At 47.0% G+C, this 24023-nt stretch overlaps 1 protein-coding gene across 1 annotated transcript; it reads left to right on the forward strand.

Moving 5' to 3' along the window:
- Gckr (glucokinase regulator) lies at positions 1-23736 on the forward strand. The gene is given in 23 exon segments (XM_051142342.1): positions 1-30; positions 527-682; positions 1089-1157; positions 1783-1789; positions 2182-2243; positions 2596-2669; positions 3027-3093; positions 3248-3299; positions 4278-4279; positions 4499-4593; positions 7480-7585; positions 9445-9559; positions 9978-10095; positions 10423-10517; positions 10851-10930; positions 11282-11378; positions 11925-12022; positions 12111-12194; positions 20658-20807; positions 23007-23053; positions 23055-23127; positions 23565-23699; positions 23701-23736. Coding segments are annotated over 23 exon segments (1848 nt in total).
- The last annotated feature ends 287 nt before the right edge of the window (positions 23737-24023 follow it).

Here is a 24023-nt window from a genome sequence, read left to right on the forward strand (position 1 = left end):
ATGGAGACCCCTGAGCCTGGAGAATAGGAGGTGAGGCCCTTTCCCAATTTTAGCCTTCTGCACCAATTCCTAAAGTAGTTTTAAATTTGGACTGGCTTCAACTCTGGACTTCTACCTCCCTCCCTCTTCCTTCTATTTCTCTCTTATTTTTTTTATTTTTCATTTTTTATTTTTGTCTTTTGAGACAGGATCTAGCCCAGGCTGGCCTCACACTTGTTGTGTATCCAAGGATACCCTTGAACTCCTGATTCCCCTGTTGTCACTTTCCAAATGCCGGCATTACAGGCACACATTCCAGGACAGACACCCTTTCCTTATCTTTCCTTCCCTAATAGGCTCAGAATATCACACGAAGACTGAGTTTTTGGTATGTGAATGATATGTGTGAGTATGTGTGCATGTGTGTGTGTGTGTAGTATGTGACTCCAAGCCGATTGCTTTCCCTACTGCCATTCCTACCTCCAGTCCAGCAGGCATAAAACAGACTTTGGCTTCCTGACCCTCCCCTTGTGCCCCTTCTCTCTAGTTGTCAGGGTATGAGGCAGCTGTGCCCATCACAGAGAAGTCCAACCCACTGACCCGGAACTTGGACAAGGCAGATGCAGAGAAAATTGTTCACTTGCTGGGACAGTGTGATGCTGAGATATTCCAGGAGGAGGGGAAAGTCATGCCCACCTACCAGGTGACCCAGAATCGAGCCTCGGACACTGCAAACAGAGATGCCAAGCCAGCCACATCTCAACCTCTCCCTTCCTGATACTGGAAATATTAAGCCCTCTCCTCCATCCCAATCCACCATCCTTTGTTTCCTTCTTCCCCCACCCCGTCCCAACCCCAATTCCCAATTTTTTCATTTATATATTTATTTATTTTGTGAAGTGGAAGGATTTGTTCCTTGGGGAAATGTGTGGAAGTCAGAGGACTGATTCCCTCTGGAATCAGTCTGCCCTTTCACCACGTGGGGCCCAGGGCTTGAACTCAGATCCTCAGGCTTGGCCACAATCCTTTTACCCACTGAGCCGTCTCACTGCCTTCCTCCTACCTCTATCCTCCTTTTCTTCAAACTGACTCCTGTCCACTCTTTGCAGAGACTGTACAGCAGGTCAGTTCTGACCACCATGTTGCAAGTGGCTGGCAAAGTCCAGGAAGTTCTGAAGGTGCAAACACTCCACCTGGTTCTCATCAAAACACTTCTGCTCCCTCTAACTTCCTCTTTCCTGGGCCTCCATCTCTCATTTTTTATAAACCTCAATTCTTTACTTGCTTGGCCTTCTCTTTGGATATTTATTGCTACTTTAGTCATCGATAATAGTTACAATAGCTACTAGATGAATAATACTTTACCATCAGCTCTGCATCTTCTCCTTAAATATTATTTTTTGTGTGTATGGCTGTTTTGCCTGCATTTATGTCTGTGTACCACATGTGTACCTGGTGCCCATGGAAGCCAGAAGACTATGTTAGATCATCTGGAACTAGAGTTACAGATGGTTGTGACTGCCATGTGGGTGTTGTCAATCAAACCTGGGACCTCTGGAAGGGCAGCCAGTGTCTTAACTGCTCAGCCGTCCTCTAGCCCCAGCAATGCACTTTCACATGCAGAACCTTCACAAAAGCCTGTGAAGTAGGCATTATTATCCTTTAAAAGTTTTTTTCTCAGCCAGGCGTGGTGGTGCATGCCTTTAATCCCAGCACTTGGGAGGCAGAGGCAGGTAGATCACTGTGAGTTCGAGGCCAGTCTGGTCTACAAAGTGAGTCCAGGACAGCCAAGGCAAAACAGAGAAACCCTGTCTCGAAAAATTTAAAAAAACAAAAAACTTCTTTTTCTCTTTCCTTTCTCTTTCACTAGCACCCATTAATGATTGCTGGCTGCTGCTGCTTTGATTATTTATTTTTATTTAATTGACAAAGCTGCTCTCAAGTCCCTTCTGGAATAAGTTTGAATTTTAATGACTAGTTTAGTCAGAGAGGAGAGCCAAGAGCATCTTTCTCCAACTCATTGTTCCTTTGGCTACCTCACATGGTCTGTGTTCTGCTCAATTTTTTTAGTTTTTTTTTTTTTTCTGCTCAATTTTATGATGAGGAGAATAAGGAGTTCTAACTGTTATTCCATTACTGACAAAGGAGGAAAATAACTCCTCTCTCCTGAGCTGGGCTTCTTTCCTTCCTCAGGATCCAGAGGAAGGGGCCTGGTAGTGCTGAGTGGAGGGGGGACCTCTGGCCGGATGGCATTCCTCAAGTCTGTGAGTACCTCAATTTCCTGTTTCTCCCTTCTTCTGTGGATGACCCCAGGAACCATAAAGCTCACCTAAGATAAGTCCTTTCCATAGATATAGCCTCTCCCACTTCCTCTCTAAAACCTGGCATCCAATTTTCTGGACTCATTGGAGTCCCACCACTCTCTTGTTAACGTCCCCACATCTCATGCACCACACATTAATGGTCTCCAAGTTGTGTCTTTTAGTGGCAGACTCCAACTAAGTAATAGTTAAGCATTGGCCTAAGAAAATCATTATGTGCCCCCAATCTTTAAGGAATTAAGAATCTGTTCTATCCTCTTTTTATTCCCTCTTCATGCCTGTTTCTCCTGGACAGGTCTCTTTTAACCAGCTGATGAAAGGTCTAGGACAAAAACCTCTTTTCATGCACCTCATTGCAGGAGGTGACAGGTCAGGTCCCTTGACCTGTGCAGGTGGCCTGTTTTTTAGAAGCTGATTTTGAATGTGTTTAGTCAAAGACTGTATTAAACCTGCCTCAGTTTCCACCATTCTTAATTGCCTTCTGTTTGGACCCTTTGCAGATATTTATTGCCTACCTGGCACTTTCAGGTATTTGAAGTTTTGTTTTTGTTTTTGTTTTTGTTTTAAAGTCTGTGGTGTGTCTATCATGGCTCCCGATAAACAGTAGGTACCAATTCAATGACAGCATTTCTCCAATCCTTTCTTTCAGTGTGCCCTTCCCTAAGCAGCTGTAAGTATCTGCTTCTTAGCCAGTGCCGCTGACCTTGATTGGGCTTGCTCTCTTAGGTCTGCTGTGGCCTCTCAGGAAGGGACAGAAGATAGCGCCCTACATGGGATTGAGGAGCTGAAGAAGGTCTGTGTTGTCTGTTACCACTCGCCTAGAGACACCAATACGTTCCTTTTCATGAGGTTGGAAAAACCCGAACCTTCCGCCAAGGCCTGGCCCCTCCTTTGGTCCTGAATTTCTCACACACTAGATTTGTATCGCACGCCTCCTCCTTTCCTAGGTGGCTGCTGGGAAGAAGAGAGTGATTGTCATAGGCATTTTTGTGGGATTCTGTAAGTGTGAGGACAGGATGAGTGGAGGGAGGGGGTGGGACTAGAATGGCACGGAAGGTAGATTGATGAGATGGGTGCTGAGAAATAGAAAACATAAACACGGGATTTTATTTTAAATTTTTTTTTAATCAATTTGGATACGTTTTTTATGGATATGAAAAGGGGAAGGGGGTTTCAACTCAGAATAACTATGTATTGATTCATCAACAACCAAGATGGACAAACTAGTCCAGGGGTCAGCAAACTATGCTGCCAGTCGGTATAGCCAGCTACCTGAATTTGTGGATAGTTTTACTGGCATGCAGCCTTTGTGTTTACTTAGAATCCATGGCCTCTTTTGTGCTAGGCTTAAGTAGTTGGACAGAGACCATAGGGCTCACAAAGCCTGAAGTATTTACTCTCGGACTCATCATAGAAAAGTCTGGCCCTGGCTTCATCCCCACCAGCAACATCAGCATCAGCTGGACTTGATGGAAGCACAGACCTCAGGCCCCTGTGGGTCAATCTGCATTTTAACAAGATTCTCAGGGTGTCTGTATGAGAACCACTGGGCTAGGCATCCCATCCTCCCACAACAGTTTTCATTCTAAGCATTCAGAACACAGAGACTTAGATCCCACAGGTTGTATGATGAGGAAAAATAGGGTATTGACCTAAAGGAGCTAACAGTTGACTCAGGAGTTTCTGAACATTCCCATTTGGAAGATTTCTGTGGGAGAACAGAAGAAAACTGTAGTGCTAGCTGGGTAACCCTTGCTTGTAATCAAAGCACTCAGGAGTGGGAGGCAGGAGGATAGATGGCTGTATATCCAAGGCCAGCACAGACTATTCAAGGACATTGTAATTCAAAGGAAAAGTAGTTTTCTTGGGGCACTTGTTAAAAGTATGATCCTTCTTTACAAATTTGGATTCAAGAATTTTGTTTTGTTTTGTTTTATTTTGTTTTGTTTGAGACAGGGTATCTCTGTGTAGCCCTAGCTGTCTTTGAACTCCCTCTACTGGTTTTTTGGCACCCAAGAGCTGGGATTAAAGGCATGTGCTGCCGCTGCTACCACCACCACCCAACGGTGGACTCGCTAAGTCTTCACCTGGCTGAGGAATCTATTTCTAGCCAGCATGCTGGGGCAGGTTCCACGGGGGCTGTGGGAAGCACTCAGCGCAGCTCACTTTATTGTGCTGTCCTCTCTTGCTACCATCAGGCACCCTGAGTGGCAGGCCAGACGGACTCCTGCATGGATAACATGGCTATCTTCTTGCCAGTCCTGGTTGGCTTCAATCCCATGAGCATGGTCAGGTGAGGCGTCTGTAGGACTGGCCAGGCCTTGGGGATCCTGGGAAAGGAACACATAAGAGTCCGCAGTATAATTGACAAAGAGAAGACACATGTGGGTCTTGCTTGCCAAGTAAATGTGGAGTGGTCCCTCAGAGTATGAAGTTTTGCTGGTTGCTTCATTTTAAATGGTCTCTCCTTGTTTCAGAAAGGGTGGAAGGCAACTTACAAAACCTAGTCATCTGGGCGGGATCTGTGAGTTTGAGGCCAGCCTGACCTAGAGGGCAAGTTTTAGGACATCTAGGGCTATACAGAGAAACCCTGTTTTTAAACAAACTAACAAAACAACAAAGAACAAAAGACAAAAACTCCAAAGGCTACATAAAGCACAAACTTGTACAGATTCAGATGGGGTTGGAGAGGAAGAGAGGCAAGAACTAGAAGAAAAGAGCAGGGTCAGGAGAGTGGACGCCCTAGGTCACCTGGGGTGATCCCCAAGCGTCTTCTCAGAGCAGTGGGTCCCACGTGACCACCTCTCCTCTTCCCAGCTCCTCTTCCCATCATTCCAGGCACTCTCTGGCTCCTTTCTTGTTCCTCACATCTGCCCCTCTTCCCCCCTTGAGGCCCTGTGCTAGGGAACCACCTTCTTTGTGGTGAGAGGGACAAGATCTTGCTATGTAGCCCAGGCTGGCCTCAAACATAACCTTCCTGCCACTGCCTCTGTTGGGATTTTAGGCTTGAACCACCACATCCTAAACCTCCTCCTTATTCTCTATCCGAATGGCCGCTAGGTCACTCCACATAGCTGACCAGTAGTGTGCAGGTGTAGTTTGATTTGGGGTAAGGGCATGCAGTGTTTATTTTGTTAAAGCATCCCTGATGACTTTGATGCACAGCCAAGTTTGGGGAACTCGGCTAAAGAAGCCATTGATTTGGATCACGTGATGGCACTGAGGGCTTCCTGTCCATGGGGGATTGCAGCAAAGGAGCCTGGGGTTTTTGGAGCCGCTCTTCCAAGTCCCACATTCCAGCCTTGTAGTGTAACTCTTACTAAGGTGTAAATGAGTCTGCCATGCTCTTAACCCTGATCCTTTTCATGGAGGACTCTTCTTCACCCAAAATATAGCTGCAGCAGCGGGAGCTAATTTCAGGCCCTGTGACTAAGTGAAATGAAGAATTTCAAACAATGTAGGCGGGGAGAGCTTCCAGTTGTTCCTTAAAGCGGTGGCTCCCCATCTTGGCTCATTTTCAGAACTGTCTCGGAAGCTTTATAAAAATACAGTTTGGGGCTCTGAGGCACACCTGCTGAGGCTGAACTCAGGCTGTGTGTGGCATCCAGAACTGGATGGTCACTGCAAAACAGAACTCCTGGGGGGTGGGGGGAGGTTGATGTTCAGTGAAGTCTGGGAATCCTGATTTTTACTGCACGATGTCCTTACTATCTCTCCCCCCTCCCCAGGTCCCCCCTCCCTAGGCCCCCTCCCTAGGTTCCCCCTCCCTAGGCCCCCCCTCCCTAAGTCCCCCCTCCCTAGGTCCCCCTCCCTAGGTCCCCCTCCCTAGGTCCCCCCTCCCTAGGTCCCCCCTCCCTAGTCACTAGGAAATGTTAGAAAGTAGCATGACAACATCGATGGGAGGCACTTTACACAATGGGTATGAAGTAGGTGGAAGTTGTCTGTCTCAGGATTCATACAGAGGAATCTATAAAAATATTTGAAGCCAGGAGTGGTGGCACACGCCTTTAATCCCAGCACTGGGGAGGCAGAGGCAGGTGGATTGCTGTGAGTTCGAGGCCAGCCTGGTCTACAAAGTGAGTCCAGGACAGCCAATGCTACACAGAGAAACCCTGTCTCAAAAAACAAAACAAAAAAAATTTTTTTGAGAAAGGGCTGGCATGTGCCTGTAATCTCAGCGCTTTGGAGGCAGAAGCAGGTGGACCCCTGGGCTTGCTGGCCAGTCAGTTTAGGTTTACTGAGTGAGCCTATCTCAAAAAATAAGATGGAGAGCAATTGGAGAAGATAGCTGGGGTTGGCCTCTGACCTCCACACACATGTGAATGTACAGCTGCATACATGTGCGCACACACACACACACATGAACATGTACATATATACACACAAGTAAAATAAATAGTTCACAAAGGGATGAAATCTTGTCAGGGATGTGATGAGCAAGTGTGACACCTGCTCAATGTGGCAGGACCTCAAAAACTGAGCTAACCATACACACATCATCCCCACTTTAAAAGATCCTTGTTTTTTGAGATTCCACAATTTGTAGCTAAGCATGAAGCTTGTACTAGCTCTCTGTCTCATGAGCACATTGCTTTTTTCTGATTAATTTATTGTGACACTACAGTTAATGGCATAAAGTTTATACCTCATTAGGGACCCTGAGATGATAAGGGTTCACTCCTTGGAGAGATTTGCAGATGCATTTTCAAGAATGGGAGGGGTTCTCAAAGGTCTCTAAGATGGAATATAAAGTGGTAGTTTTGGTTGGTTGGTTTGGTTTGATTTGGAGACAGGGTTTCTCTGCATAGCTCTGGCTCTCCTAGAACTCATTCTGTAGACCAGGCTGGCCTCGAGCTCACAGAGATCCGACTGCCTCTGCCTCCCAAGTGTTGGTATTAAAGGCTTGTGCCCGGCTTATGAAGTGGTAGTTCTGATGTTTGACTTCTGGTTATAACATTAAACTTGGATGCTGGCTTTGATGTGGGCTTACTTTGCTGAAGGTATTATTAACCCAGTCCTTGGAGTTCAGGGACACACCATCCCACATGCTCCAAAGCACGTGTCTCTGTGATGTGGTTGATCTCCAACCCCACTCTCTCACTGATCCTAACTACCAGCTGAGGCCTTTTCTTCAGATTCTCAGGCAGTCCTTTTTCCTCTGTGTTCCTCTGGACCTCAGAAACGACCCTATTGGAGACTGGAGATCGGCATTCCAGCAAGTAGCCAAGCGGACGCAAAAGATTCAAGAGAAACAGAAAACGTTTGTGCTCAATGCAGCTGCTGGGGCAGGGCCAGGCTCTCCTTTCTCTGTGCACCTCTTCAAGCAAATGGGGAGTTTGACCTTAAAGTCTACTTATTTTGCTTAAATCCCCAAGGCACTTCATATCAACTCACATGTTTTCAATGAAGTCCTATTTTTTTCTTACTTCCTCACCTCAAGATTTTTTGTTTGTTTGTTTTTTTGAGACAGGGTTTCTTTGTGTAGCCTTGGCTGTCCTGGACTTGCAGTATAGACCAGGCTGGCCTCGAACTCACAGGGATCCACCTGCCTCTGCCTCCCAAGTGCTGGGATTAAAGGCATCAGCCACCAAGGCAGGCTCAGTAAGTACTTCTGGGATCTCAGTCTTTTTTAAAAAAAGTTCTTTTGCCACCTATGCATAGTCAGTGTTGGCCATTGTTATGTCTTGGTCTCTTTCCCAGATTCAAATGTCAAGTACAGCTTTAAAAACTGGGATAGAGTCTTGCTCTTATGCCTTACGATATCCTCTCTGCAATGCTGAAGGCCTCTTAGCCTCAGAGTTCCTGTTTTTTCTTCTCTGCGTCCTGCACACAGCTCACTAGAACCATCTATCTTTACTTTTTTCTGACCAAAACTTTTGCCTCCTGTCTCCCTCTGTCAGTGGTGGCCACATCTGAGACCTTCCTCCTGATCTTCATGTGAGATAGGAAGGGAAATCCTGTGGTAAATATGGCTTGTTCTTGTTTCACGGCTCTTTCCTCCTCACTCTACTGGTTGGCTTTGTTTGACTGTTGTTGTTGTTGTTCCTTTTTTTCTTTTCTTCTTCTTCTTTTTTTTTTTTTTTTTTCTGGTTTTTTGAGTCAGAGTTCCTCTGTGTAACAGCCCTGGCTGTCCTGGACTCGCTTTGTAGACCAGGCTGGCCTTGAACTCACATCAATCTGCCTGCCTCTGCCTCCCGAGTGCTGGTGTTGTTTTTCTTTTTTTCTTTTCTTTTTTTTTTTTTTTTTTTCCCTCTTTGGTTTTTCTGAGACAGGATCTCTCTGTGTAGTCTTGGCTGTCCTGGACTTGCTGGCCTCGAACTCATAGTGATCCTTCTGCCTCTGCCTCCCAAGTGCTGGGATTAAAGGCATGCACCATGATGCCGGGCTGGTGTTGTTTTTCTTAAAAGCTTATTTTTCAGTTATTTTTAGGTGTGTGTGTGTGTGTGTGTGTGTGTGTGTGTGTGTGTGTGTGTGTGTGTGTGTGTGTCCATCCTTAGAGGACAGAAGAGGGCATCCATTCCCCTGGAGCTGAGTTACAGACAGTTGTGAGCTTCCAGATGTGGGTGCTGGGAACTGAACTCAGGACCTCTGCAAGAGCAGTAAGCACTGTTAGCCACTGCGCTATCTCTCCAGCCTTTGCTCCTCTGTTTTAAACCACTGGTCATGACATTCTCTTTGGTGTAATCTTTGCTTGATGTACTGTGTTATAAATCTGTACCACTGAGTGTCAGCTTCATGTGTCTGTCTAAAGCGTGGGAAAATTACCATAAGATATGATGGAGAAGGTTCTCAGAAAGAAAATTATTCTCTGAAAAGCCTTGACTCAGCTGACAGGAGACCCAATCCCTGGCTTCCTCCTGGAGAGTCTTGAATGCGGCACAGAGATGGCCGGAGGTGGCCCTTTCCTTTTCTTCTTTCAGCTAAGCACACTCGAGCACCCCTCCCTTCCACACAGTGAAAGATTTGCTCAGAATCACTAACCAGAGTGAACGTCCACTGAGGACGACCAACCAGACTCATGCCTAGGAGTCCCGAGGCACACTCCACACCCAAGGATCACCAGCACCCCTCCGTGCTCAGGGGGTCATGAACCGGTGAACTGGTAGATTCCCGGGTTTTCTTCTTGGTCTCATTGCTTCCTTAGCCTGAGGGGCTCAGTGGCTCCTCCCAGATGAAAGGTGGAAGTGCCACCAAGATTCTGCTGGAAACCCTGCTACTGGCGGCCCATAAGACTGTGGACCGGAGGGGGGGCGGTCTATGTCCTCTCAAAGCTATGAGGAGACAGACAAGTTGGGGATCAGATCCAAGCTGTGGCAGCTTCGGAATCCAGAGGCCAGCTTTCAGGAGTGCTTTGACTTGAGGATGAGCCAGGTCAGACAGCCTAGAACCTACCTGTGTGACTTCCCTTACCGAGGCCTCCAGCCGAGCTTCTAGAATACCCAGGTCTGCTCTCCTCTCAGCTTTTGTTCTTCCCACTGACGCTCATTTAAAACAGACCCCTTTCTGCGCTTATCAAAGGCAGCTGGTGTCTTTCTCCCTCCTCCTTTCCTCTCTCCCCTCCAGCAGGGACTAGAAAAACTAACAAAACAAAACAAAACTACAGAGATTATGACTTCCCCTAGGTGTGGGTAGGGGTGCCTGTGTCATTTAGGGGGAGCACCAGGCCCTTTCTGAGAGCTAGTACATTTTCTCCTAGATGCCTTCTGGAAATCCTTCAGACATTCGAGAGGACTCATCAGGTGACCTACAGTCAGAGTTCCAAAATTGCCACTCTAATGAAATGTGTCAGCACCAGGCATGTGGCTGTGTGTTTATAGGGGACATCTTTTTGTTGTTGTTTTGTTTTTTGAGACAGGGTCTCTCTGTGTAGCCTTGGCTGTCCTGGAACTCACTCTGTAGATCCACCTGCCTCTACCTCCCAAGTGCTCAGATTAAAGACATGTGCCACCACCTCCTGGCTTGCAGGGGACATCTTGAGAGTAGAGGAGACTCTGTGAGATGTGTTAACATGGCAAGAGTGACAGGGCCACGTGTTGGAAGGTCTTGGTTGTTTACTCCTATGTTCTTCTTTGGTCTCTTTTCATGGTGATCACTGGTGTCCTGGCCTCTGACTCACTCTCAGCCTGGAGAAGAAAGGCCAGGTGCACTTGGTCGGCGGGCAGACCCTCGGCATCATTGCCATCATGGATGGAGTAGAATGCATCCACGCCTTTGGTGCTGATGGGCCCTGGTCCTCATGGTCCTCCGGATTCCAACCATCTCAGCCAATTGGTCCACTATGAGAACATTTTCCTACAAACCCAGAGGTTCCCCAGTGCCTATCTGTCCTATATAAGGAGGCATTTCAGTCAAAAGCTTCCTTGGCTTGAAACATCAAATTCCACCTCCGTCCTTGATCTCTCTGTTCCCACCCCAGTGCCTAACTAATGCCTCCCTCATCGCTTATCACTCACCCACATCCCACTTTCTGACCCCATCACAGCCCTTGAAGTCTAGAGCCTTCCTTTCTCCTACAGCCCACAACTGTTTTCTCTCTGATCTTAAACTTCCCAGATTTCTGAGATGTCTGTGGCTTTCTCATTGGTGACCACAATGGCATGTTTAATGAGAAAGCAGAGCTCGTGGACCAGGTTGGAAGAGGGCAGGTTTTGGGAAGTTGTGGGACTCACTGGTGTTCAGAGGGCAGTAGGGGGTGGGGCCTGGAGGTGAGGGAATATGAGGGATGAACAGTCCCAAGGAGGAATGTCAGTGAGAGGTGATGGCGAGCTGAGGGAGTGGGGTGTGGAAGGCTTTGGGTTTGCTCAGCTTTAGTCCACTGACCTGCTACATCACCGTTGGCAAAATGCTACCATTCTGAACTCTGATTCTTTTCAACTGAAATCAAAAGGACAGTATTAGATGTCCCCTAAGGTCCCCTCTAGGCTTTGAGTCTGTGCTCTTGGGTGTCCTGCTGAGGACAACTATCCCATCTTCTGTCCCAGGGTCCCCAGTTCACCTTCTCCCAGGATGACTTCCTGACTTCCATCCTGCCATCCCTCTCAGAAATTGACACTGTGGTCTTCATTTTCACCCTGGATGGTGAGAGGGCAAGGGCTGGTTTAGAGGAGCTGTCATTTCTCTGAGTCTCAGGGTGCCTTGTCAGAGGGAGGCTGTCTTAGTTAGGGCTGCTATTGTTGTGATAAAACAGCATGACCAAAAGCAACTTGGGTAGGGAAGGGTTTATTTTGCCTTACAGTTCATAAGTCTATCTCGAGCGAAGTCAAGGCAGGAACCTGGACACAGGAACCGCAGCAGAAGCCATGGGCGAGTGCTGCTTACTGCCTTACTCCTCATGCCTGGCCCAGTGGGCTTTCCTATGACACTCAGGCCCACCAGCCCAGGGTGGCACCGCCCACCATGAGCTCTGCCAATTAACCAATCAAGAAAATGCACCACAGGCTTGCCCCCAGGCCAGTCTGATGGGGGCCATTTTCTCACAAGAAGTTCCCCCTTTCCAAATGACTCTGGCTTGAGACATAAAACTATCAGCACAGAGGGACTGAGCGAGTGTCCTGGCAGGACCTCAGGGTGGCAGGAGGAACAGTTTCATAGCCTTTTAACTCCGATGTCTCCTCTCCTATCTAGTTGACCTCACAGAAGTACAGGTGCTGGTGGAGCAGGTGAGAGAGAAGAGCTCCAACATCCAGGCCCTGGTGCACAGCTCTGTGGGACAGTCCTTGCCAGTGAGTGTCCAGCACCAGGGAGAAGACCCGGGCGTGGTGCAGCCAGGCCTTCTAAACAGACCACTCCTGTTTACCTCTGTCTCCTCAGGCCCCTCTAAGGAAACTCTTTCCTGCCATCATCAGCATCACCTGGCCGCTTCTTTTCTTTGACTATGAAAGGAGCTACATCCAGGTAGGCAGGGAGGAGAAGGTAATGTCTACAGTGTGGTTTAGAAGGAGAGGAGCCCAAAAGATGCAACGCTACATGGGGAAAAGCCCGAGTCTTTGTCTTCTCCCCTCCCCCAGCTGGGTAATATCTCAAATTATCAGGCCTCTTAAGAGAGTTGCCAAGGCAACAGGTTCAGTTCTTTCTAGGAATATACAGAAAGGGCAGGGTAGGCCACAATCATCTCATGTTCATTTGTTCTTTGGGACAGGTTAATTGTTGTTACTGAAGTCATTGTCACCACCCAAAAGCCTTTAAGGCACTTGCTTTTGCGTGGCACACTGTGCTTACCCTAACGCAGCTATTGTGCTGGTGGAGTCTGAGCTTAATAGTGGAACTATAATCCGGGAGATGCACTGAGAGGAAGCAGGGGAAGGCAGCAGTTTGTATGCACTTGCAGTTTGGTTTGGAGTGAACATCAGGAAATCTGGGTGCCCGTCCAGCTCTGCTGTGTAGCCCAAGAAAGAAAACAGCTTTATCCCTCTGGGCTTTCCTTTTCTTACACATGACCTGCCCACCCTCCATCGGACAGAACCAGGGCCCAGAAGGGGTCTGGGGGTGGTGTGGTCCTTTATCATTATTCAAACGACTTCCTTCTGGAAGCTTCCAGAGCTGACGAGACACAGGCAGCACCCAGCCTCACTGAACCCAGAGCTCTTACAGAAATGTCTCTCCCTGACAGGAAATCCACTATCCTTCTTTGTCTTTGCTAATCAGTGGCGATCCATGTCACATCTTTGCTTCTTGGCACGTTTCCCACAGTCACCTTCCCCTCCGACATCGCCTGTTTTTGAGGAAATTTTCTCCGATAACTTCGCATTGCCTTGCCTCTCCATGTTATATTCTTCTCCACACTTACACAATCGTGATGCCTAATACAAACATAGCCCGTTATACCCCTGGGAACATTTCCTGTGTCTTACCTCAGTTCTCGTAGCGGTCTCCTAAGGTGTGTGTGCTCAGTTTCGCCATCCCCCAGCCCCTCATCTCTGCTTTTTTTTTTTTTAATTTATTTATTTAAGTAATTTATTCAGATTACATCTCATTTGTTATCCCCTCACTTGTATCTTCTTATTCCCCCCTCCCTCCCTCTTTCATCCTATTCTCCTCCCCTAGGTCTGTGTCAGAAGGGGACCTTGTCCCCCATTATAAGATCACAGCCTATCTGGTCTCATCTGGATAGCCTGCTTACTCTTCTGAGTGTCACCAGGTCTCCCCACCACAGGAAAGCAGTCAAATATGGGGTACCAGAGTCCATGTCCGAGTTAGTCCCTGCTCTCCACACAGTTGTGGAGAATGTGCTGTCCATTGGCTAGATCTGGATAGGGGTTCTAGGTTTACTGCATGCATTGTCCTTGGTTGGTACCGTAGTTTGATCTGACCTGCCTGGGTCCAGATCCGCCAGCCTTAATGGTCTTCTTGTAGGTTTCTAGGACCCTCTGGATCCTTCTATTTCCCCCATCCTTCTTTACCGCTCTCACCTAGAGTGCCAATAGGAAGTCCCAGTATCCATCCCAATCTCCAGCTAAGTGAAGATTTTCATGGGATATCTCTGTTGGTCTAGTGTCCAGTTAAAAGGGAGTATATGCCATGTGCCTCTTTCTGGGTCTGGGTTAACTCACCCAGGATTATCATTTCCAGTTCCATCCATTTGCCTGCAAATTTCAGGATTTCCTTGTTTTTAATAGCTGAGTAGTATTCCATAGTGTAAATGTACCACAGTTTCTTTATCCATTCTTCTACTGAGGGACATCTAGGTTGTTTCCATGTTCTGGCTATTACGAGTAAGGCTGCTATGAACATGGTTGAGCACGTGTCCTTGTTGTGTGGTGGAGCATCTTTTGGATACATTCCAAGGAGTGGTATAGCTGGGTCTTGAGGAAACCCTATTCCCAGTTTTCTGAGAAAGTGCCAGATTGATTTCCAAAATGGTTGTAAAAGTTTTTACTCCCACCAGCAATGAAGGAGTGTTCCCCTTTCTCCACATCCTCGCCAGCATGTGGTGTCACTTGAGTTTTTGATCTTAGCCATTCTGATGGGTGTAAGATGGAGTCGTTTTGACTTGCATTTCTCTGATGACCAAGGACATTGAACATTTCTTTAAGTGTTTCTCAGCCATTCGATACTCCTCTGTTGAGAATTCTCTCTTTGGTTCTGAGTCCCATTTCTTAATTGGGTTATTTGGTTTGATGGTATTTAATTTCTTGAGCTCTTTATATATTTTGGATATTAGTCCTATGTCAGATGTAGGGTCGGTGAAGATCTTTTCCCAGTCTATAGGCTGTCACTTTGTTTTGCTGACAGTGTCTTCTGCCTTACAGATGCTTCTCAGCCTTATGAGGTCCCATTTATTAATTGTTGACCTTAGAGCCTGGGCTGTTGGAGTCCTGTTCAGGAAGTTGTCTCCTGTGCTGATGAGCTCAAGGCTCTGCTTTTCTTTTTCTTCTATCAGATTTAGTGCGTCTGGTTTTATGTTGCGGTCTTTAATCCACTTGGACTTGAGTTTTGTGCAGAGTGATTCATCTCTGCTTTTAACGTAGTGACATTTATTTAAATTCTGTCTCTATTCAAATATATGAGTTGTTTTCCTTAGTGACTTTTAATCTTTCATTTGACGTTAGTCTCATCCTTTCCTATGGAATTGTCTGAAAGATGGTTTCCATTGGGACCTTTGCCTTACCTCACTGTCTGCTGCTGTGATAAGACACTGACCAAAACCAGAGTGGAACGAAAAGTTTTGTGGTTTGTTGTTGTTGTTGTTGTTTTTGTTTTTTAGGTTTTTCAAGACAGGGCTTCTCTGTGTAGCCTTGGCTGTTCTGGACTCACTTTGTAGACCAGGCTGGCCTCCAACTCACAGAGATTTGCCTGCCTCTGCCTCCCTGAGTGCTGGGATTACAGGTGTGCGCCACCGCACCTGGCCTGGAAAGCAAAGCTTTATTTCATCACATCTATTATTTCAGGGGAGTCAGGGCAGGAGCTCAAGCAGAAAGCAGGAGCAGAAGCGGGATTTGGGGGTGGGGGGCTGGGATGGGAGGCCATGAAGGAAAGCTGCTTCCTGCCTTATTTTCTATGGCTTGCTCAGTTTTCTTTCCTTTTGAATTTCCTATTACATTTTATTATTTGTGTGTGCGCGTGCGTGTGCTTGAAGGAGTTGGCCACTGTCTTCTACCTTGTGGATCTGGGGGATTGACCTTTGTTTGTCAGCCGGGGCCTCTACCCACTGAGCTATCCCACCAGTCCTCAGCCTGCTTTCTTATACAACCCAAGACCACTTGCCCAGGGTGGCACCACCCACTAGTGTGTGCTGGGCCCTAACACATCAACCATCAACCAGGAAAACGCCCTATAGGCACCGGCCAGTCTGATGGAGGCAGTTCCTCATCTGAGGGTCCCTCTTTCCTGGTGACTCTAGTTTGTGTCAAGTTGACAAACCCAGCACAGAGTTATTGATCTCTACTTGTAGAAATATTTTTGATGCTGTAATCGTTTTTACTCTTAATTTGAAGCATTTCACTCTATGCACCAGTCCTTTGTCACATTCACTTCACCCCTTTCTTTTCCCTAGATCGTGTGAAAGGTAAGTGAAGCCGTTTCGTAGGTCGCGAGATGTCAGGCAGAGCGACACATGCCTGTGACTTCAGCAGCTGGAGGAAGGGGCAGAGTCAGGAAGAGCTCAGGACCATCGCCAGCCACATGAGGGATTGGAGGTCACTCTGTGTGACAGGGGACTCCATCTCAAACACACAGAGAACCCAAACAAGCCTCACACCAATTCCATCAGCAAATGTCCCTTAAGGACAAGGGCATTTGCTGCTCTAAGTAGCTATAATGTCCGCTCTGGGAATGACAGTTCATCTGATACAATCATCTAAATCCTGGTTTCCAGAGCTGTGTCTGGGGACGTTGGTTTTATTTCCCGGGTGTAGAAGCTGCTCAAGGAGACCCCGCTGACTCACTCGCCAGCTCTCTCCCCTCCCCTCCAACAGGCTGCAGTCTTTTCTCCCCTTGTCTCTCGTGATGTTGGTAGTTTTAGAACTCTAGGCAAATCCTTTTCCAGAATGTACCTCAGATTTCCAAAATATACAAACAACTTGCTGAATTGTTTTGCTTTGTTTTATTTTTTCCATCATATTCAGGTTTAATTTTTTTCTCTTTTGGAGGAGACTAGCATGTCACTTTAGAAGTCACCTGGCATCCGTTTGTCTCTTCCTTGCTGAGGCCTTGGTAGCTTATTCAGTGGTGGTAATGGCTGCCATCTCTTGGCCTCCTGCCGCCCAGCAGTCCTTCCCACTGTTCTCGCATCTGCTGCTGATTTCTGCTTGACTCAGTTGTTCCCACGGTGACTCTCAACTGGTGACTTTCTATTTCTAGCTCTCTTCCTCTTATATATTCATTACCTGGCATCTTTCCTAAGGACCTTCCCATCCATTCCCCACCCCAACTGTATTTGTTTAATGTCATTATAGACTCAAGAAGTTTCTATTGATAAATGTTTAGGGCTTTTGTTTTGTTTTGTTTTTTGAGACAAGGTTTCTATGTAGCCAAAGCTGAACTAGAACTCATTATAAAGCCATGCTTGGCCTTGAAATCACAGCTTTCCTACCTCAGCCTTCTGAATACTGGGATTACAGACATCTACCACTGGGCATGGCTTAGATGTGTTTAATACACTTTATTTTATCTCATTTTGTTTTATTTATATATATATATATATGTATGTGTGTGCCTGCTTGTCTGATGTGCACCGTGTGTGTGCAGTGTCATGGGCCAGGGGAGGGCTTTGGGTGTCTTGGAGCTGAAGTCACAGTGTGGGTGCAAGAGCCTCGGGAGCTCTCCACACTGAGCGGCTCTCCAGACCCTCAATACTCACTCCCCTCTCCCCCGCCTCCTTCCACCTCCTGTCCGTGTCTCCCTTCCCCCACCCCAAGCAGGGTGTCTCTGTTCAGCCCTGGCTGTCCTGGAACTCGCTCTGTAGACCAGGCTGGCCTCAAACTCACAGAGATATTCCTGCCTCTGCCCCCTGAATGCTGGGATTAAAGGTGTGCTCCACCATGCTCGGTGACTTCCCTTAGTATATTCTCTCTGTCTATGTTGGTCTCTGTCTGTCTGTCTGTCTGTCTCTCTAACATTTTAAAAATTCTTCTCTCATATATTACCTCTAAACCATTACCCCCCATTTCTCCTCACAGTTCTCCCTCTGCCTCCCCTCCCCCAGATCCACCCCTCATCTGTTTCACTTCGGAAAAGGACAGGCCTCCAAGGGGTATTAACCAAACATAGCAGGTCGAGTTGCAATAACACTAGGCATAAACCCTCATATTAAGACTGGACAAGGTGGGGCTGAAGAGATGGCTCAGCGGTTAAGAGCACTGATTGTTCTTTCAAAGGTCCTGAGTTCAATTCCCAGCAACCACATGTTGGCCCACAACCATCTATAATGTGATCTGATGCCCTCTTCTGGCCTGTGGGTGTATATGCAGACAGAGCATTGTATACATAATAATAAATAAATAAATAGATCTTATTAAAAAAAAAAAAAAAAAAAGACTGGACAAGGTCACCCAGCAGGAGGAAAAGCCCCCAGAAGCAGGCAAGAGTCACAGATAGCTCCACTCTCACCATTAGGAGTGTAATAATTCTCTCCTTTAAAAAATTATTTGTTTATTGTATATGAGTACTTTGTCTCAGAAGAGAGCATCAGATCACATTACAGATGGTTGTAAGCCACCATATGGTTGCTGGAAATTGAACTCAGGACCTCTGGAAGAGCAGGAAGCGCTCTTAACCACTGAACCATCACTCTAGCCCCTGTAAATAATTCTCTTAATACTTATTTTTCATTTTAATCCTCAGAATGAGAGTTTGTTCAAGTTGGCTTCCTTAGGCCTATTTATATCCATATTTAAACATACTTCGGTTGTTTCTTTTTGAAAAAACAAAACATAAAACCATGTCTTATTTGTGGGCAAAGGGTGGCATACATTTTATATCTCATGTATTCCTCCACTGCCGTGCACAGGTGTCTTCTTCATTGACAGCTCTGTGTGTGTGTGTGTGTGTGTGTGTGTGTGTGTGAGAGAGAGAGAGAGAGAGAGAGAGAGAGAGAGAGAGAGACAGAGAGAGACAGAGAGAGAGAGAGAGAGACAGAGAGAGACAGACAGAGACAGAGACAGAGACAGAGACAGATACTTTACCTGACCAGTCTCTTATGTGGGGCATTAGCTTGTTCTCAGCATTTTGCTATTGCCAATAATGATGCAAGGAGTATGCATACGTCTAAGTGCTTCTTTGAGATAGACACCTGGGAACGTTAGCTCTTTATCGAAGGTTAAATGCAAACGTAATTTCATTACATGTTGGGAACTGTTCTTCCATAGGTTCTGCGCTGTTTTGCTTTTCCTAGCTACCATTTATGAGAAGGCTGGCTCCATGTAGCCTCCCAGAGAGTTTTGTCTAGCGTTTGCATTTTGTCACTTGGTCAGTGAGAAATTCAATTTCTGTGTAATTTCCCTTTACGTTCTGTTATTTAGTGGCATTTAGAGGCTGTGGGGTGGTCCCAGCTTCACACGTGCTGGGCAAGTGCTCTGCTAAGGAGCCACATCCCAGCCTGTGTCTCTATCATGTGAGAAGTGCAGTGTCTCTCCCTCTGCTCCCATTTCCTCCTCGCCCACCCCCTCCCTGCTCTCTTTGCCTTTCTCTGTCTTTATCCATTCTTCCACTTGTTCTAGAACTCCCTATGTAGATGAGGCGCCTCAAATCTATAGTGAGCCCTTCCTTTCTGCCTCCAGCATGCTAGCATTGCAGATGTCCTCTGCCAAGCCCAGATTTTTCTTCTTTTTCTAACAGGCTTTTAAATCTTTTCTAACCCTCTGACCTTGAGTTCTTCATAAAGTCATTAGTGTTCTATTTCTGAGATGCACTGTAAATATTTTCTCATGGCTTTTATCTGCAAGAAGTCTGCTTTAATTTTTCTGAGGTTGAATTTGTCAATCTCTATTACCATTTGGATCATGAAGCATAGAAAACTCCTCCAACACCCATACTGGTGTGGCTCTTGTGCGTTTCTTTTGCAATTCTCAGGATTCTTGAGTATTCTTGTATACGCAGTAAGCCATGAACCCATTTATATTTTCCATAGCAACTATCTAATTTTCTTAGTTAATTTTCCATTGCTGTGACTAAGCACCATGACCAAGGCAACTTCTAAAAGAAAGCATGTAATTGGAGGCTTGCGTACAGAGAGTTCATGACCATCAGAGCAGGGGCATGGCAACAGGCAGATGGGCATGGTGCTGGAGCCGCAGCTGAGAGCTCACATGTGCTCTCCATGAAACACAAAGAGTCAACTGGGAATGCTGTGGGCTTTTGAAACCTTAAAGCCCAAGGCTCCTCCAACAAGGCCACACCTCCTAAGCCTTCCCAAACTGTTCCACATTCAAATATATGAGCCTATGGGAACCATCCTCATCCAAACTACCATAACAAGTGTTTCAGTCTAATTTTTAAGTCCAGCTTGAATGATTTAGGGTGTTACATGTACCATATACTCAAGTTCCATGTGCACTGGTCCAATAACAATACAGTGAGTTTGTGTGTATTTTTGTAATGTGTGAAGCATTCGGGATTTTCCTTCCTTCCTTTCTTATGTGTGTGTGAGTGTGCATGTGTGTGTGTGTGTGTGTGTGTATGTGTTTGTGCTTTGTTTTACCTTGATTTTTTTTTGTAAAAATTCTTTCCAGATCTTCTGCAGAGCCTACTTTTCACTCTTCCCTGTAATTTCTTCTTCAGTGGCTGCATCTTCATCCCTCTCCAGTCATTCTTGAACACCTTAAACTTGCAATTTCTTTTTAAGATTTATTTATTTATCTATACAGTGTTCTGCCTGCATGTATGCCTGCAGGCCAGAAAAGGGCACCGGGGGATCTCATTGTAGATGATTGTGAGCCACCATGTGGTTGCTGGGAATTGAACTCAGGACCTCTGGAAGAGCAGATAGTGCTCTTAACCTCTGAGCCATCTCACTAGGCACATGTTTTTTTTGTTTTTCAAGACAAGGTATCTCTGTATAGCTTTGGCTGTCCTGGAACTCACTCTACAGACCAGGCTAGCCTTGAACTCAGAGATTTGCCTGCCTCCTGAGTGCTGGGATTAAAGGCGTGCACCACCACTGTTGGGCACATTCTGGTTTTTCTATTTTGTTCCACTGGTCTGTCTGTTTATATGCTGATGCCATGAGCTTAATTATAGAAGACTTATGGCATCCGCCGTCATGAGAATAGAATAACAAGTAAAAAAGGTTCTCAAAGCCCAGTCTCATGACACAGATGATCTTCATTTTAGTATCTGGTTTCCTATCACGTAATATGGCTCCTACACCCTGATGCTCTCCCAGCTGCTAACTCCTGATGTCCCTGTATGTCTGCATTTTAGAAGTTCCAGCGTGAGCTAAGCACCAAGTAGGTGTTGAACACAGTGAGCACTGGGGCCCACCTGCTGCTGGGGAAGGTCCTACAGAACCACATGCTGGACCTCCACATCGCCAACTCCAAGCTCTTTTGGAGGGCACTGGCCATGTTGCAGGTGGGAGTGTGATGGGAGACCCCAAAACCTAGAGTGCCACAGAAAGTACTCCTGCAAAGTCAGGGAGGGGTGCAGGATTAAGGACTTTTCCTCCCACAGGTGCATCTTTCTCGGGAATACCCTCTGGTCTGCATTCATGCACACACAGGTACATTGAGGGGGTCCCTGCAGGTGTCATCCAGGGAGGTGAGCCAGGTGAAGAGATAAGAATGAAGACCTGGTGCAGATTGACTTCATCAGCCTGGATCAGCCTTGGGGAGCCCAGTGCCAGGCAGTTTGTCAGCTATTTGAAGCACAGTACAGTCTGAGGAAAGGTTTCCAGGCAACAAACATTCTACTTCCAGGTGCACACTAAAGCTTAAGGTGCGTCTACATAGAAATTCCTTTACAGGCATCATGAGGGTGGTTCTACAGCTAAAAGGCCTAGACTCTAATGTGGTCTCTGGCCAATAGCATAGAGGTTAGCAAGCCATGAAGTACTTGGGACATCTCTCTTAAGGATGGATTATGGAAGTGAGGTCGCAGTGTCGTATTCCTGTAACTGCGCACTTGGGGATGTAGAGACAGGCAGATCTCTGAGTTTCAGGCCAGCAGGGTCTACAAAGGGAGTCCAGGACAGCCAAAGCTACACAGAGAAACCCTGTCTGGAAAAACCACCACACCACAACACCACGACCACGACCACCACCACCACCACCACCAGCAGCAGCAGCAGCAACAACAACAACAAAAAGGCTGGGCAATGGCCTAGGAAAGGAGGAGTCTGGGAAATCAGCCTGGGGAGCTGGTGAGGTCTGCCTCCACAGACAGCAAACCGTCACCAGGGTGTTAACATAATCCACTCTTTGCATTCTGGATGGATGCAGGCATTTGGTTTTCACCTCCTCCATTGAGGAGACACCATGCGTGCCTAACATGCCTGGTTCTCTAAGTGCTTTTCTGTGAGTACAAGGACCTCTGTGCCTTGTGCTCTGTGTAGAACTGTAACTACCAGGCGACATTCTTTAAGTTTCAAGGATGTGATAGAAACCCAACTCTTATCCTGGCGGTGGTGGTACATGTTGTTAATCCAGACTTGGAAGACAGAGGCAGGCAGAACTCTGAGTTTGAGGCCAGCATGGTCTACTGGGATTAAAGGCATGTGCCACCGTGCTAGGCTGAGCAGGGAAGTTTTATAGACCTTAGCAGAAGGGTGGTGACGTGTCAGCCATAAGCTGGGTTTGTGCCCAGTATGGTCAAGAGCTGAGCACTTAGGCCAGGACTTGGGTGACTGGCAGCATCAGGGGAGGACATTTCAACTGCTGCCAAGAATGCAGAACTGGGCTCTTGGAGCCTCTCCTTTGTTTGAGGCTTCCCTGTGTAGACAGAATTGGAGAAGGAGGGCAGACGGGGTTTCCTATCTTGTGCAAGGGCAAGCAGGGGTTCCAACCAAACAATACTGGTCTAAGCCAAAGCATGTGATTGCTCATGTAACTCGACAGTTCTGGCACTCATGGACGCTCTTATGAAGGGCCCTCGGACCTTCCATCTGTTTTCCTTTACGTTGTTTACATTCTTAGGTTCCTCTTCTGGGTCTATAATCAGTGCTGGTGTAATATCCTGACAACTAGAAACCCCAACTGGAAGGAGTCTTGCTGTTCCTCGTGGCTCCACAGTACCTGGCACAGGGCTCTTACAGGCTTGCCTTGGGTCACGTGTACAACCTTGAACCAATCACTGTCCTTTGGGGGAAAGGGTCTTTCTAGATGCTGGTGGAATGGGATGGGGTGGGATGGGATGGGAGATGGGCTTGATTATATCTGATTATATCAGAATGGAGACCAACACTTATCCAGTGGGAAAGAAAAGGGCTAATGCCAGAGGGGAGAGAATGGATGCTGACCGGAGACCACAATGGATGGCCTTGAAGGTTGCTATCTTTGATCCACTGACCTGTGGAGTTGATGGGACGCAGTTGTAAATCTAACCAATTTCCCATTCGATGTGGGCCAGTGGTGGTCCACCACCAACTCCTTTAACCCAGATTTTCTTTATACCTCGTGGTTATGGGACTGTCAGAAAGGACAGATTCTCCATAGTGTCTGCAGCCAGTCTTCAAGATGCCAGCCACCACCTTCTCATCTCTTCCTTCTCCCATGACACTATTCTCACTTCCCCTTGGCATCTACCCTGACACTAAGCTCACTGATTCTTCCACAGCGGTTCTCTGGACAGTCCGAGGCTCGCTGCATCGAGAGCCTCCTCCAAGCAAGCACTGTCGGATGATGTCCGGGCTGCGCCCGTCTCCTGCCATGTCCAGGTTGCCCACAAGAAGGAAAAGGTATCTTTCCCCTCTGGCTGTTCAACAAACTCTCTCTGAGTATCTTAAACAGCTTAGGAACTTTGTGTGACACTGGGTTTACAGAGCTCGGAGATACCCTGCCACATGGAGCTCCCATTTGGAAGGGTGGATGGATGAGGCAGGTGTGGGGTGAGGAGATATGACTGTGACAGAAGCTACAGAGGCAAAAAAGATACCAACAGGGGGTCTTCCATTCTGCTTTTAAGGGGTGTCAAGAAAGAGTAGAGACGGGCTCTTCGCACGGACATTTTCTAGCTGCGGTGGTGTTTTTTCTTGCTCTTGACCCACCTCTTACTAGCTTTGATAACAACCTCCTATACTTGCAACCTAACCCTTGTGTCCGACTCTCTAGCTCCTGAAAGGTTCTTCCTCAAATGACTTTACCTTTTCTTAGCTCGCCCTGCCCCTTCCCACAGGTGATCCCCACAGCCTTGCTGAGCCTCCTGCTCTGGTGCTCCACCACAGAGGCTAAGGGTCGCCTGGCTGCAGCTTCTTCAGTCTGTGAGGTTGTCAGGAGCGCCCTCTCTGGGCAGGATCAGAAGCGCAGCACCAGATCCCATGAAGACCCTACAGCCTGTGTTGCAGTGAATTGATATTTCTGGGGCCATGAAGAGAAAGAGCTTCGGTCCAGTCTCAAGGGGACTTGAGCAAGCAATACATGTGGTGGGGCAAACCCACTTGGGGGAGGGGGACACTAACACCCCAGATTCCGGGAAGTCTTGCTTTCAGCTGGACCATTTGCACTTTTACTGGTGTGTTCTGATTACAGAAATAAAACTAAATGTCTTGTTTTGGAACCTAACCTCGCAAAAGGTCAGTAATCAGAGTCAGTACACACAAACAAGGAAAGTGGGGGCTTCGGGTATTCCGGGCAA

The sequence above is a fragment of the Acomys russatus genome, chromosome 1 (assembly GCF_903995435.1).
Source record: "Acomys russatus chromosome 1, mAcoRus1.1, whole genome shotgun sequence".
NCBI classification, from domain to species: domain Eukaryota; kingdom Metazoa; phylum Chordata; class Mammalia; order Rodentia; family Muridae; genus Acomys; species Acomys russatus.